General features: G+C 31.6%; 1 protein-coding gene across 17 annotated transcripts in view; it reads right to left on the bottom strand.

Moving 5' to 3' along the window:
- The window catches only part of Trol (terribly reduced optic lobes), a 141,812-nt gene extending 132,728 nt beyond the window's left edge, over positions 1–9,084 (bottom strand). For 7 of the 17 annotated variants that reach the window (XM_072902480.1, XM_072902474.1, XM_072902478.1 and 4 more), the window contains exon 1: positions 8,337–9,083. In XM_072902480.1, coding sequence (XP_072758581.1) covers positions 8,337–8,414 — 78 coding nt within the window. In that variant the 5' untranslated portion in view covers positions 8,415–9,083. Of the gene's footprint in view, positions 1–8,336 lie in introns of all 17 variants that reach the window. The other 10 variants (XM_072902476.1, XM_072902481.1, XM_072902483.1 and 7 more) reach the window with 4 other exon arrangements.
- Between the last annotated feature and the right edge of the window lie 3,839 nt (positions 9,085–12,923).

The raw sequence follows: 12,923 nt of genomic DNA, 5'->3' as shown, positions 1-12,923 counted from the left end.
ATTAACTAAGTTCATAATTAAGTGCTCAAGTTTCAGAAATCAATTTCATATTTATTAACAAATTTATGTTTTTTAGATTCCTAGTTCAATGACCAATTATTCATGGGATAAGCCATAAATATTCAATTAGCTGACTAAAAACGCGTATAATTTTTGAAGCTATCGTTTATAATTGACGGCGGGTGATATCGCGTTGTACCGTATGTTTATCTCCTTATTGTTCATCATCCGCTATATGTGTAAAATAAAAATGCGATATCGTCCTACGAAAGGGAAAGAGAGAGACGGAACGATGTCCGGCGATAATTGCCGGTGGTAGACTGCATAAGTAACGTAAATATCCTTTCAGCACGCGGATATACTTATACAAATGTCCGGTAAATAATCGCTCGTGAGCCTCGACGTGGCAAAAAATAGATCCCTTCTGGCGATACGACACTTAACGCTTCACTCGTCCGCCGGTCCTCAAGTACCCGCCGTTCGAGGACTAGAAGTAGTACTTGTAAACGACTTCTCTCCACAGTCTTTCGAGAAATCCAAAAGGCATCAGCTAGCACGAGAGATGCGAATGATGGTAGTAGTGCGAGAATGTTGCATTGAGCATCCGTTTTGGCGCGTACTGGCGAGTCGATGTTAATGAAGAAATTGTAAAGAAGAATGTGTAATGAATGAAACGTCATTCATCGTTCAATTATCGTTAAATATAAACCTATCCGCTTTTACATACATATAAAATTAATAAAACATTTGATTAGGAGAATGAATACTAAATTGTAATATGATAACTTCAACTGAATTTTCGTCTCAAAATAAAACCAAGTTTTTAATAGAATTAGTATATAGTATATATACATATTACATAGTCACATAAGTATATAATCACACTACGAATACTCTGTGCAAACGGTATGGCCTAGCGTTTTTAATCTATCCCTGATCAAACCGATCAAATAAATGTTATAAAAAAAAAAAAAAAAAAAAAAACGATAGTTCAACGCGTATTTGAAATTCTCTAACAAAAAAAAATTTAATATTATCTCGCGCAAGTTTCTATTTTGTTTTGATGTTTTGATGAAATAACGCAAAATGTATAACCGATAAGAGAGACAAACATTAATTAAGCAGATTTTAATGTTAATCTCAGCAGAATGATCGCATCGTAATACGATACGATTTCGCAATATTATTGAAAGCGATAAAATGGATCTACGGCTCATCTGAAATAAATTAATTCGCTCCTGTGAACGCGCATAATGATGTGGAAAAAAGACTAAAGCTGCCACGCACACCATTGCGGACTTCGCACGGTTAGGTAAGCGATTTATCGTACATGCCTCTCGGATGAAGGTCCCTCCACTCATCCGCTTGCATTATAGCTTTCTTGCAATCTTTTTTTTCTTTCTCTCGCCTCTCCCCACATGCACATCCCGATTTTTCGACGACCCTGGCGATTTACGTAATATCAGATACCGGCTTGATCCTTTTAATGCCGCAAAGCAATCGAGGCGAAAGATTTTTCGATAATCGCGTCGTGTGTCGTATCAGTTTAATCGACGCGCCTAAATTATATCGGAATTAGTTATGATTAAATATGTGAATCATTAGTGCTTGAAACATGCTAATTATAATTATAATTATGATTGTTAACAGATCGACAATTATATTACACTGTACAAAATAATAATATAAATTAACTGTAAGTTTAATACGTTTATGTAACATTTGAAAACCATCAATTTCGATATTTAATCATTTTTTATTTCTATATGCGTAATAATTGTGTTTTTTGAGATGATTGTGTGATAGTTATGATAAATTAGTTTGTTAAAGAAATACATTACATAAAATGATATGCAATAAGATTGCATGAACGATTGTGTTGAATTATTATACCGAGGTTAATTTATAAGTTATTTAAAATTTAGGTTAATTTGACGCGACAATCAATTAAGTGTTCCAAATGCATGCACGGTCCTGTGGGAATCATCTGCAATATCCGTATGACTTTATTAGGGTCAACCGATGAAATTTATGAGGCTTTTTAATAAGTGGTACTATACAGTGTTAAAGTTATCATCTGATATGTAATTTTCGTATTTAATAGCTGTCCATTTTATATCGTTTTCGTGCACAGGCTCAATTACTTAAAATTTCTACATATCTCTCTCATCGGGACTCACCGGTTCGTCATTTTTTTGCGAAGCAGAATGATGTATTAATTATTTTTAATTTTTATAACATTATTTTTCCTTTTTCTTCTTGATCTTAATATGTAATAAATAAATGCGCTGCAATTAATTAAAAAAAAAAACAGTTTCTAAATACTACTGCTACATCTTTTAACGCAATGTGAAAAAATTTCATCATTAATTACGTTTTTAATCATTTCGATATTATTTTTTATTTTTAAAATTACATTTCTGAATGGATTTTTCCAGAACGTATTGTTTATCATATTTTGCTAATATACTTTACAGTATACTTCACTATATACAGGAAATTACATGTTACATGAGTAAATTATAGCCGCTGTAAGACTTATCATTAACGTATATTAAATATATTAAGCTTATAACATAAAGGATAGCTTCCTTATATTCTTGCCATAAAGATAATATTATTATAATAGAAATGATATGAATTAAAAAATCTCAAAATTACAAATTTGCAAGAAGTTATATTTATAAATCGGGTTTTTAACATAACTTGTATTCGGTAATTGCTCTTTATATCTTTTGACATTATATTTGCGATAATATTAAATACCAAACAAAACTAATATTATTTTTATCAAAACTAGTGAATAATTAATCACTTCTATGTAATAATTACTTTAATTATGTATTTCATTTGCTGATTGAAATCTTAATAATGCTACATTTTTTGTGTCGAGATACTTGCGCGCTTGTGGAAGCACTGTAACCGCGAGTTTGAAAATCTTCCGTACCTAATGAAACCTTGCAAGACCAAATGATATCTCCGTTTGTGTAGGAACCTGAACTTTTCAAATTATCCGTACCACACGAAATTACATGCGTTGTAGAGAGAAGACCTGTGATTTTCTGTAAATATATTCTGTCAATTTTCATATAAACACATCGCGTTGAGCAAAAATTAAATGACGACAAATGGACATAGTTATTCAGGTCTGTAAATAATTATTAATTGGCGAGATATCATGAGATTCTAAATATCTGTCACTTAAAGTAAATAAATAAATAAATAAATAAATATATATATATATATATATATATATATATATATATATATTGTTTGCGTTATATACTGTTAGGAAAAAGATGTGAATTTGAACGGACACTTTTACATAATATTTAATGTGGATCCTTTGGGACAAAGGAGCGTCAGAATAGAGCAACAGTGCTGTATCGAATTCGCCGCCAGAGGCCATACTATATGTGCATTACCATATTTTTCATAAGATACAAATCTTTCAAATCCTTCGTCCGTGCGAATCCCTCGCAATTCAAGCAAGAATGGTCAGGAATGGGGAAAGTATGAGAGAGAAAAAGGGGTGCAATAACAGAAGGACCGCAACTTTTTCTTCCGCGTACATCGTCATTTTTACGGAAGGATAATATTCCAGAAGAGGATTCGAAAAATCGTGGCGATCTTTCCTCTAGAGAGAAATAACGAATATGAGAATCAAATACTGATTTCACGATGAAATATATTGACACAAATTAATAAATATAGGTAGCAAAAGAATATTTCCAGATTCCTTAGAATCATTCTTAATATATACGTCCAATTTTTATAATTACGAATTAATTATAAATAAAAAATTCACAGTATTTTGTTTTGATGATTAAAATAGCTCCTAATGTTTTTAATTTATTTTTTAACACAAGTTTTATACGAAAATTCCGAATCATTTATTTTCAGTTTGGATTTTTATTTATATAATATGTTAAGTAAAATAAAAAAATTAATTAAATTTTAAATAGCATCATTGTTCAGTCAATTTTGTCTCTACTTGGACAGTATTTTAAAATGCACTGTCAGCACATATAATCTATTGAAGACGATAAAATATGTCGAAATACGAATGTTCGAGGTTACGGCTTAGTAAGTAAGATGATGAATTAAATTGTAAGTACGGCCTCTGTTTTTAACGATATTCAGAAGTCGTCAGACGAGTGTCAGGATTTAGCTTTCTCTCTGTACATATATGCACTGTATGTTGCAATGACACAGTCAGTTCCTTGATAAAGATTAAAATGCAGTAAAATCGTTTGTCGATAATTCATTGACCCAAAAATTTACAAAGAATTAATTATTATTAGCAATATATTATAACATTCATTATAGTGTACTAATAATATTGTCTCTCTTTTCTCTCTCTCTCTCTCTCTCTCTCTCTCTCTCTCTCTCTCTCTCTCTCTCTCTCTCTCTCTCTTTCTCGGATATTTATAGCTTTACAGAATCTAATCGACAAATTTGTGATAAGGTGAATTTATGCCAAGGGCGACACTCTATCCATAGGTTGATAAATCTAGCATGATCAACTAACACAAATAATAATATCTTCAGCCAACTAGTGTGAGTGTGCGTGTATATGTATAGAGTAAGATATTATATATATTATATTAAATATAAATTATAAAAAACATTATATATATATATATCAAGTAATATTATACATTCCACAATACTCAAGATAATAATACTTTTTTATAAAGTTTTTTAATTTAATAAAAAGCGTTTGCAGAGAGACGCGCTTGCATCTTATTCCATCATTGCGCTCATTTTCACTCTGAATACAATTTATATTATTGTGAAAATACCGATTAGCAAAATGATCATCTATGCATGCAAATGTCATCTGTGTCTGCAAACGCCGTGAAATAATAATTCGACTCCAGGTCGAGGAACGATTCGAAATTAATCAAGCTACCGACGAACCGTGGCGAACGTGCCGTTCCGAGAATAACTATTTTAATTCAATATCCGCCGATTCGCGATCCATCGAGTCAGTGTCTCGTGGGTCAGAACGATATATTATCCCTAAAAAATTTTTCTATCGCTATGAAAAACGCACGAATTTAAATCCTCACGTCCTTGACTGATTTGTTCTCGGAATTAAAAAACAGTTTACTCTCTAGATATGATTATATTATACACAAAGCACACAAAGTTAATTTAATTATTTTAAATTATTATTTCAGGTTATTTCAAAATTACTTTAACTTCGATCTTTTCTTTCTAAGCAGTATCGATGTGATTGCAATATTCTGTAAAGAATGAATAGAGATCATAGTTAAATTTAATATTTTTATTCACCATAACTTTTCGCATCGCTATTTGCAAATGCAATGAAGATGCAAATCTGCGTGTATAGTGATGTTGAAACTCAAATGGAGTCACTTACTATGCTGTTTCGAATAGCGACGTCACGGAAAACACATGTATTGCTACAGGTTCCGAATGACAGAGCGTCACTTAAGATTCTTAACACCGCCCGAACTAGTCGCAAAGTGCGAAAATAATTTTTACACCGGATTGTAATTTACATATCTTGCTGCTTTGCCTTTGTATTGCTGGTATCTCGATATTCGATATTCGCAACAGAAGATAATGCAATCATTGTCAAGTTATCATGACAAATAGGTGTATTATAACGCAAGTCTTTTGATTGACGACATAAAAAAGTCTTTTTATGCATTCGGTAGTGATAGAAATGTGCTTGCTTCAATCGATTTGCACCATCAAAATACTTTTTGCTTTATTATAATTTCATTACTTTTGTCGCTAAAAATGTTATTGTTCCAAAATAAATTAAACGGCACAATAATGCAGTGAGATATCGTTGAGCGAAGCTGCAGTTGCATTTTGAAACAATATAATTTCTTTATTATGTTAAATACAAATAATATTTTATTTGACTTTCTTCTTTTAATATATAAAATTAATTACATTTTGATTTTTAGTATATTGTGCTTTCCAAAAATATATTTTTTTAATTCTTAAATTATAGTTGAATTTTACACAAAGTTTTCTTAATTTACGACAAAAACCTACTATATATATTTAATATATATTTCTATTTAGTACATACATTAATTTATTTTTATACATTTATTTAATAATTTAAAGTGGTAATTAAAATATATAATACAATCTAATTATAAAATTAATTGTATAAATTATTAAACAAGAAAAATATATTTAAAAAAGTGTCTTTCAGGAAATGTATATGAATACATTTAAAATTTTCACGAATATTGAATAGTTTTAACATAGAATACGTATGTGATTTACGTATGTGTGAATATTTTAAAGTTTGTTTTCTAAAACAAAACTATATATCTATTAATTGCTTTGATTATCTCATATTAATTTATGTAGAGAGAGAAAGAGAGAAAAAAAAGAGCGAAAGAGAGAACACTCTTATATCTAGATAAAAACCTATACAAAGTTTTTCTTTTTATTAGAAAATTGAGTTCTCTATTAAATATTAAAAAAAATTTCTTTCACAAATATATCTCAGAGAAATTAATATCTATTCAAGAATTTTTGACTGTAAATCATTTATTCTTAGTAACAATTCGAGTCTGAAAAATTCTTCATTCACGCGTTATTGTAGGCATGATAAAAATTACGTCGTAAAAGTTATGAAGAAGCTGATCCGAATCGTCACGTCAGTTCGTCGACGAAATGTCGCTTCGGCGGAAATTCGTGCCCCACGGAATGATATTTCGCTGGATTGGCGGGTTCCAGAAGCGATCCGAGTTCGCGATGACACGAGTTCGACTTGTGCTTGTATCCGCATCTACAGAGTTCGAGGTGTGATCGGAATATAATCGATTCGCGCGAATTATCCCAGAGAGTGTTTCGTACCGGGATGTCGGACAAGTTTGGCGGTGTTTCGCATAACAATTCGATCCATGTTTTCCAAGTCTACATCAGCGAATATTCGACAATCCACGGGGACGTATCGGTCCTCTTTCCTCCGTACCTGTTGATCGTCGTTAAATGGAGAGATTTTTTGTGCAACGCAATAGACACCTTCTATTTTAGAAAAATAAAACGCTAAAAAGAATATAAAGCCCCGAAAGTTATAGAACTTATTACAATTTCTTTCTCGCGAAAAGAAAAAAATTTAATATCTTACTTGAAATTCTATTTTTGATCGAGTCAAAACAAACTTTACGTTATTAAATAATATTTATAATTGCCTTATGATATAGTGTTATTTCTACACAACACATACATATTATATATATTATATATATTATATTTTATTTTATTATTCACATAACATGGAATTTTAATGGCTGCAAAGCATCTTTATCGAAACAGTCGAAATCTAAAAATATCGCAAACCTCAAGATATTTGAAATATGATAAATTCTAAATGTTGAAGAAGCGAAATAGCTATATCAATACAGTTGGTGATTTAATGAATTCAAAATGAGACCAGCCATATTTCCATAAGCAATATGTTTAAATAATTTATCGATTTTTTTCTGACTTTGTCATTTATATCGGATTTTACTTAAACTTTTCAATCATCAAAAAAATATGAATGAAACAAAGTACTGCTAAAGTTATTTTATGCAAACCTTCTATCGCGAATTACACGTACAAGCGAAAAAATGTGACAGAGTGTCATGATGTACAATTCAAAGAAGAAGAGATACCTTCGACATTTTTGCAAAAAAAAATGAAAAATCATTTGTAACACTCTAACATATGAATCTATCGTAACGATTTACGAGAGCGATAAGTGTGCCTCCACGTGAGATATACGGCGATTCTTATCATCAGACGTAAGTAGATACGTAACAGATACAATCGCGGTAATTGAACCGTATGTATTATTAAATTAATATCTAATCGCTGCCATGGAGAATTTCAGAAATTCTTCGCGAGTTTTTAACTGATAAATTCGCGAATATTTTATAGAATGATAACGCATTTATAATTTAAAACTTTTATTTTATTTTAAATCAAGTAATTTTAAAAATGATTATTTTATTTATACATTAGATTAGATGAATGATGTGTCACTACGAGCTTCTATTTCATAGCTATTTTATAGCATCATTTAAAAATATTTTGCAGTGATATATTACATCAAAATTCTTTGCCGCCAATTAAATTTTATCACAAAATGTTAATTAATATTTATTATTTTTATTCATCGTTCAGTAATATTACACGTGCAATTTTTCAAAAAGAAAACATTGCCGAATCACGAACCGCGATGCCTTTTCATTCGCTCCAAGAAGGAACTTTATTACGAATTATTAACATGGATAATTTCAGTTCGGGGACCAGACCGATACCATGAACAGCTTATTCTAAAAACTTACCTCTGATGCTGTTACAAGGCCATCCGCCGCGATCAGCAACAGGAACAACGCACTCTTTAGCAACACACGGTTCTTCATCTCGGTGCTGGTCGTTCGTCGCGACCGGCAAAGAGTCACTTCTTTTCTCGACCTCTTCGTCCTCTTCCTGACTAACCCTTTCTTCCTCTTCTTTTCTTTCTCTGTCTACCGTCTCTTCCTCTTGATCTTTCTCGCTTACTCTTTCTCTCGACCCTATGGGACACCTTAGCGACAATGCATGGCGAAACGAGCGATGTAAAAACGATTTCTTCAAGGACGGCTGCTCTTTTCGTCCTATAAATGATGCTCGAGAGCTTCCTCGACGGTCCTCGGTGGTTCCTTTCGCGTTCGCGAGCGCGCGGGCGAACGAAACGGACGGAAGCCGATGACGGGAGGACCGACCAGGACCGGAAATCGCGGCGCACGACCTGAACTCTCTCTCTCTCTCTCTCTTTCTCTCTCTCTCTTTCTTTTTTACTCCGTTTGCTCTCTTTATTCGCTACTCGTCGGCGAGAAGGCCGCGCGACCACGCCGTGGCCAACAACACCGCACCGGCGTTCGGTAGCGTCTGAGAGGCCGAGCGTACCGACAAGATAAAACTTTTTCAAAAGCCCCGTGGTTTTCCCTCTCCTCTTCGACGGGTCCGACTCTTTCTCTCTCTCTCTCTCACTACTCGCTCTCCTCGTCCCGCTCTCGCGGCGCGACTTCCTCTTTCTCCACGTTGGATTCTCTCTTGCCGAGGAGAGTTCGTCTTTCCCCCTTCTTCCGCTCATTCCCTCTCTCCATCTCTTTCTCCCTCTCCTTGTATTTCGCCGACGCGATCTCGCAGCCTCTCCCACCATCCGGATCGGCACATTCCCACCCTCCGCCAGATTCTTTGATCTACCGTCTCGCTCTATCGAAGTAGCTTTCATCATCATCTCTCTCTCTCTCTCTTTCTCTTTCTCTCTCCCTCTTTCGATCCCCACCTCCGTAAGGGTAGACGTATTTCTCCCTCGGACCAATATCCCCTGGGATTCTCTCCTCGTTTTCACCGTGGTCAAAGTCGCTCCCTGCCGTCGTAGCCGCCGCCGAACGCGGCGGGGAGATCGCTTAGGAGGCAGCCGGCCCGCGAGTGAAGATCACGGTTGCACATTTTCACGCCCGCGCTCCCTGCAATTTAAAAATGTTCGCGATACTTTAATATCGTAAAATATAGATAGGTTAAATATAAATGTTTTGTTATTGAAACCGAATATTTTTAGCGTTAATTATTCCACTTTTAGCTAATAATAAATAAATATATATATATATATAATATATCCGAATAATAGCAAAGATATACGTGTCAAACCGAAACCCAATTAAGACAGACATTTCGTTGTATTTTTGATTAAATTTATTAACTAAATTTATTAACTAAAAGAAGATAAATAAATATAATTTTTGACAGATATAATTGTTATCAATTAAATTAGCTCTGTATTCATGGCATGGTATTAGTTTTTTAAATATAAATGAATTTTACATTTGAGTTATGTCAATTTATCTAGCTATGTATAGATATACATGCATATATATAAATATATATATATATATATAATATTAGTAGCATCAAGAACTTAAAGATATTTAATATTAAAAGATACAGAATCTTCGCAATATAAAAATATCGATGATTTATTATTAGAGTAGAGTAAGTATTTTTGGTATCAATAATTTGTATTTCCAAATAATTTTCTATTTACTTTTAACTCATATAGGTCTCTACCATCTATCTTTAATATATTTAATAATCTTTACTAGATGCTACTTTTGAAAAATAATTATAGTTAATTAAAAATTGAAATTTGACAAACCAAGTTTTTATGCAAGATATAAGAAGATGATAAAATCTTTCAATTCGATTAAATTTGTAACTGGATTTTAATTTAATTTCCAAGTAACTCAGTTATCAAAAATTAATATATTAAAACATTTAGGATAAAGATAAAATAAAGTTCAATCACATCTTTACACGATACTTTTAAAGTTCTACAAGATATATTGTTTCATATATAACTGACATTTAACTTTACAACACATCTTAATAAAAGTCTCATTATAAAATTACTTTGTAACATGTGCATTATGAGAATTTACATTTCGCGCAAACTGGAGTCAGTCGCGACAGAGCATTTTAATCGCCAGCCCACGCGTCTCGTTGCCGCTGAAAAAGAGCATTAAAAAATAACGTTTCCTCACAGACTGCTTCGCAATGGCTTTCTATCTCTCTCTTTCTGTCTTTCGTCTCAGCAACGCTCAACAGATGTGAGGGAGATGATATTTTTTAAACGGGTCAAGCGTCACCACGCAGCCGCACTGTCATCGTTATTCGCGCTCTGGCCCGAATGCATTGCATTCGTTCTTTGCGTTTTGCAAGCTTTTCGACAAACGAGATGCATCTGTTCGCAAAACATCATGAAATTCTCAATATAAATTTAAGCTGAATACACACAGTGCCTCCGCAGATCGACGATTACTGCGATGATTATCTAGAAAAATGCTGTACGATTTACATTGACATGTAACGAAACTCGACAGAGATTTAAGACAAACTTGAAAATAATCATCTCTCTAAAAGCAAATATTCTAAAATATACTTGTATACACAACTAAATCTATTATCACAGAAATCATCAAGTGAAAAAAATTATTTTTTTTTTTAATATTAAGAATATCGAGAAGATATTTTATTCATAATAATTTCTGTGAACAAAAATTGTTATATTTTCTTATTTCTAGAAACTTTCAATTATTTTCATTTTTACGTAACAAACCATTGCACTTATTATGCAATTTATTATGTCAAAAAATTTTGACACATGATTTATAATTCAACGAATAAACAATCTAATTACTTAACTAATATCGTTAATTTGATGATGATCAGAATTTGTATTTTAAATTAGTATATATATAATTTCAAATTTGAGTATATGTAAATTGTTTTTAAAGATGCCACGGATTCTTAGAAATTGATAAAGATATCAAATCATTTCTATCATCTTATAAACAATCTAATGTTGTAATGCAACTGTTGTATTTTTTATATATATTTATAAATGTTATGTCTTATATCTCACAAAGATATTCTAATTTTGAAATATACAAGATAAAGCATCCTGACTTTGTTCCATATACTGTTTTTTTATTATTTTTTTTTATTTCTCATCAAATTTAAATTATGAGTTCTCTATGCTCATGAGAAATTTTATTACCTATATTTCAAAATCGTAGCAATCTTTTAAAGATGTCTAATAATTATTATTCATAAAAGTAAAGTGCCTTCTATCTAATCGGTATTTATAACTATAGAAAATATGGTATTATTATATCAAAACTAAAAGAATGTTGGTCGCGATCAGACAACAAATCTTCAAATTTCCGTTGATAAGAAAAGAAAGGATTAATCTTCCTGATCGAGAGATTAAGATACACGGATAGCACGTGAACAGAATTGTAAAGAAGGTTTCGCGAAAAAATATGATGCGAACACACAGTTACAATCGTTGTAGGGCTATCGATAATAACAAATACTAAAATAAATCTCAGACGAAACAAGCCTGATCGCTCGGGTGATTTACGACAACTGTATATGGTCCACGATCGCACGTGTTTCTCGTAATCGTAAAGCATCGAAGACGATTACCCCTTTTTTCCTATCCCTGATTTGATTTGCCCGCTTATTTAGCGAATGATTATAAATCATTTATTATTAATATTAGAGATATTAGAAATATAGATAATAAACATTTATATCTGAATTAAAAATAACTAATAGATAACTATATATTTGTTAAATACAATTAATATCAAATAATAGTTGCATATTACAATGCTAAAATAACAATTAGTAATAATAACGAACGTGTATATGACTTTAAAAAAAATGTGATTTATCATTCAATGTAAATCAATTTGTTATACATATTAGATATAACGTCTACCTGATATGCACATTTATAGAAATATCACCGCACTTTAAAAAATGCACGTATTATCAAACATTTTATTTTTTGTATAAGATTAAAATATTATTCATTGAATAAATTTTAACAAAATAAAAACTGATTGAAAGAGAATTATAGAATCACGTAAAAAATTGTTATATTTGGAAAAGACGAAAATAGAGTTATCGAATTTAAAAATATAAGACCATCCGCATTGACAACTATATGCAAAATTATAAATAATAACAAAAAAAGTAAAACAAAAAAATAAATGTTGCATTCGTTATTGCATAATAAATAACCATTTGAGATAATAATACTAGATGGATTGTAAATAAAAAATCGAGTTTATGTTGTATATGTGTAAATCGGACAAGCCATTCACAACATTGATTAAAATCGTCTAGCCGCCTCGACTTATTATGTATCATTGGTCCAAAGAAATTATTTGTAGAGTCAAGTTGATAATATTTCGATGGAGTGAAAATCTGGGCATATTAAAGATGTCATTTTATGAGGTGTCACGCTTTCATTTATTTTTATTAAATTGTTAGGGAAATATTCAACACATATTTATTCATGTTCAGACTTGCAAATT

Source organism: Anoplolepis gracilipes, chromosome 11 (assembly GCF_047496725.1).
Source record: "Anoplolepis gracilipes chromosome 11, ASM4749672v1, whole genome shotgun sequence".
NCBI lineage: Eukaryota > Metazoa > Arthropoda > Insecta > Hymenoptera > Formicidae > Anoplolepis > Anoplolepis gracilipes.
This window is presented reverse-complemented; position numbering and strand designations above follow the sequence as displayed.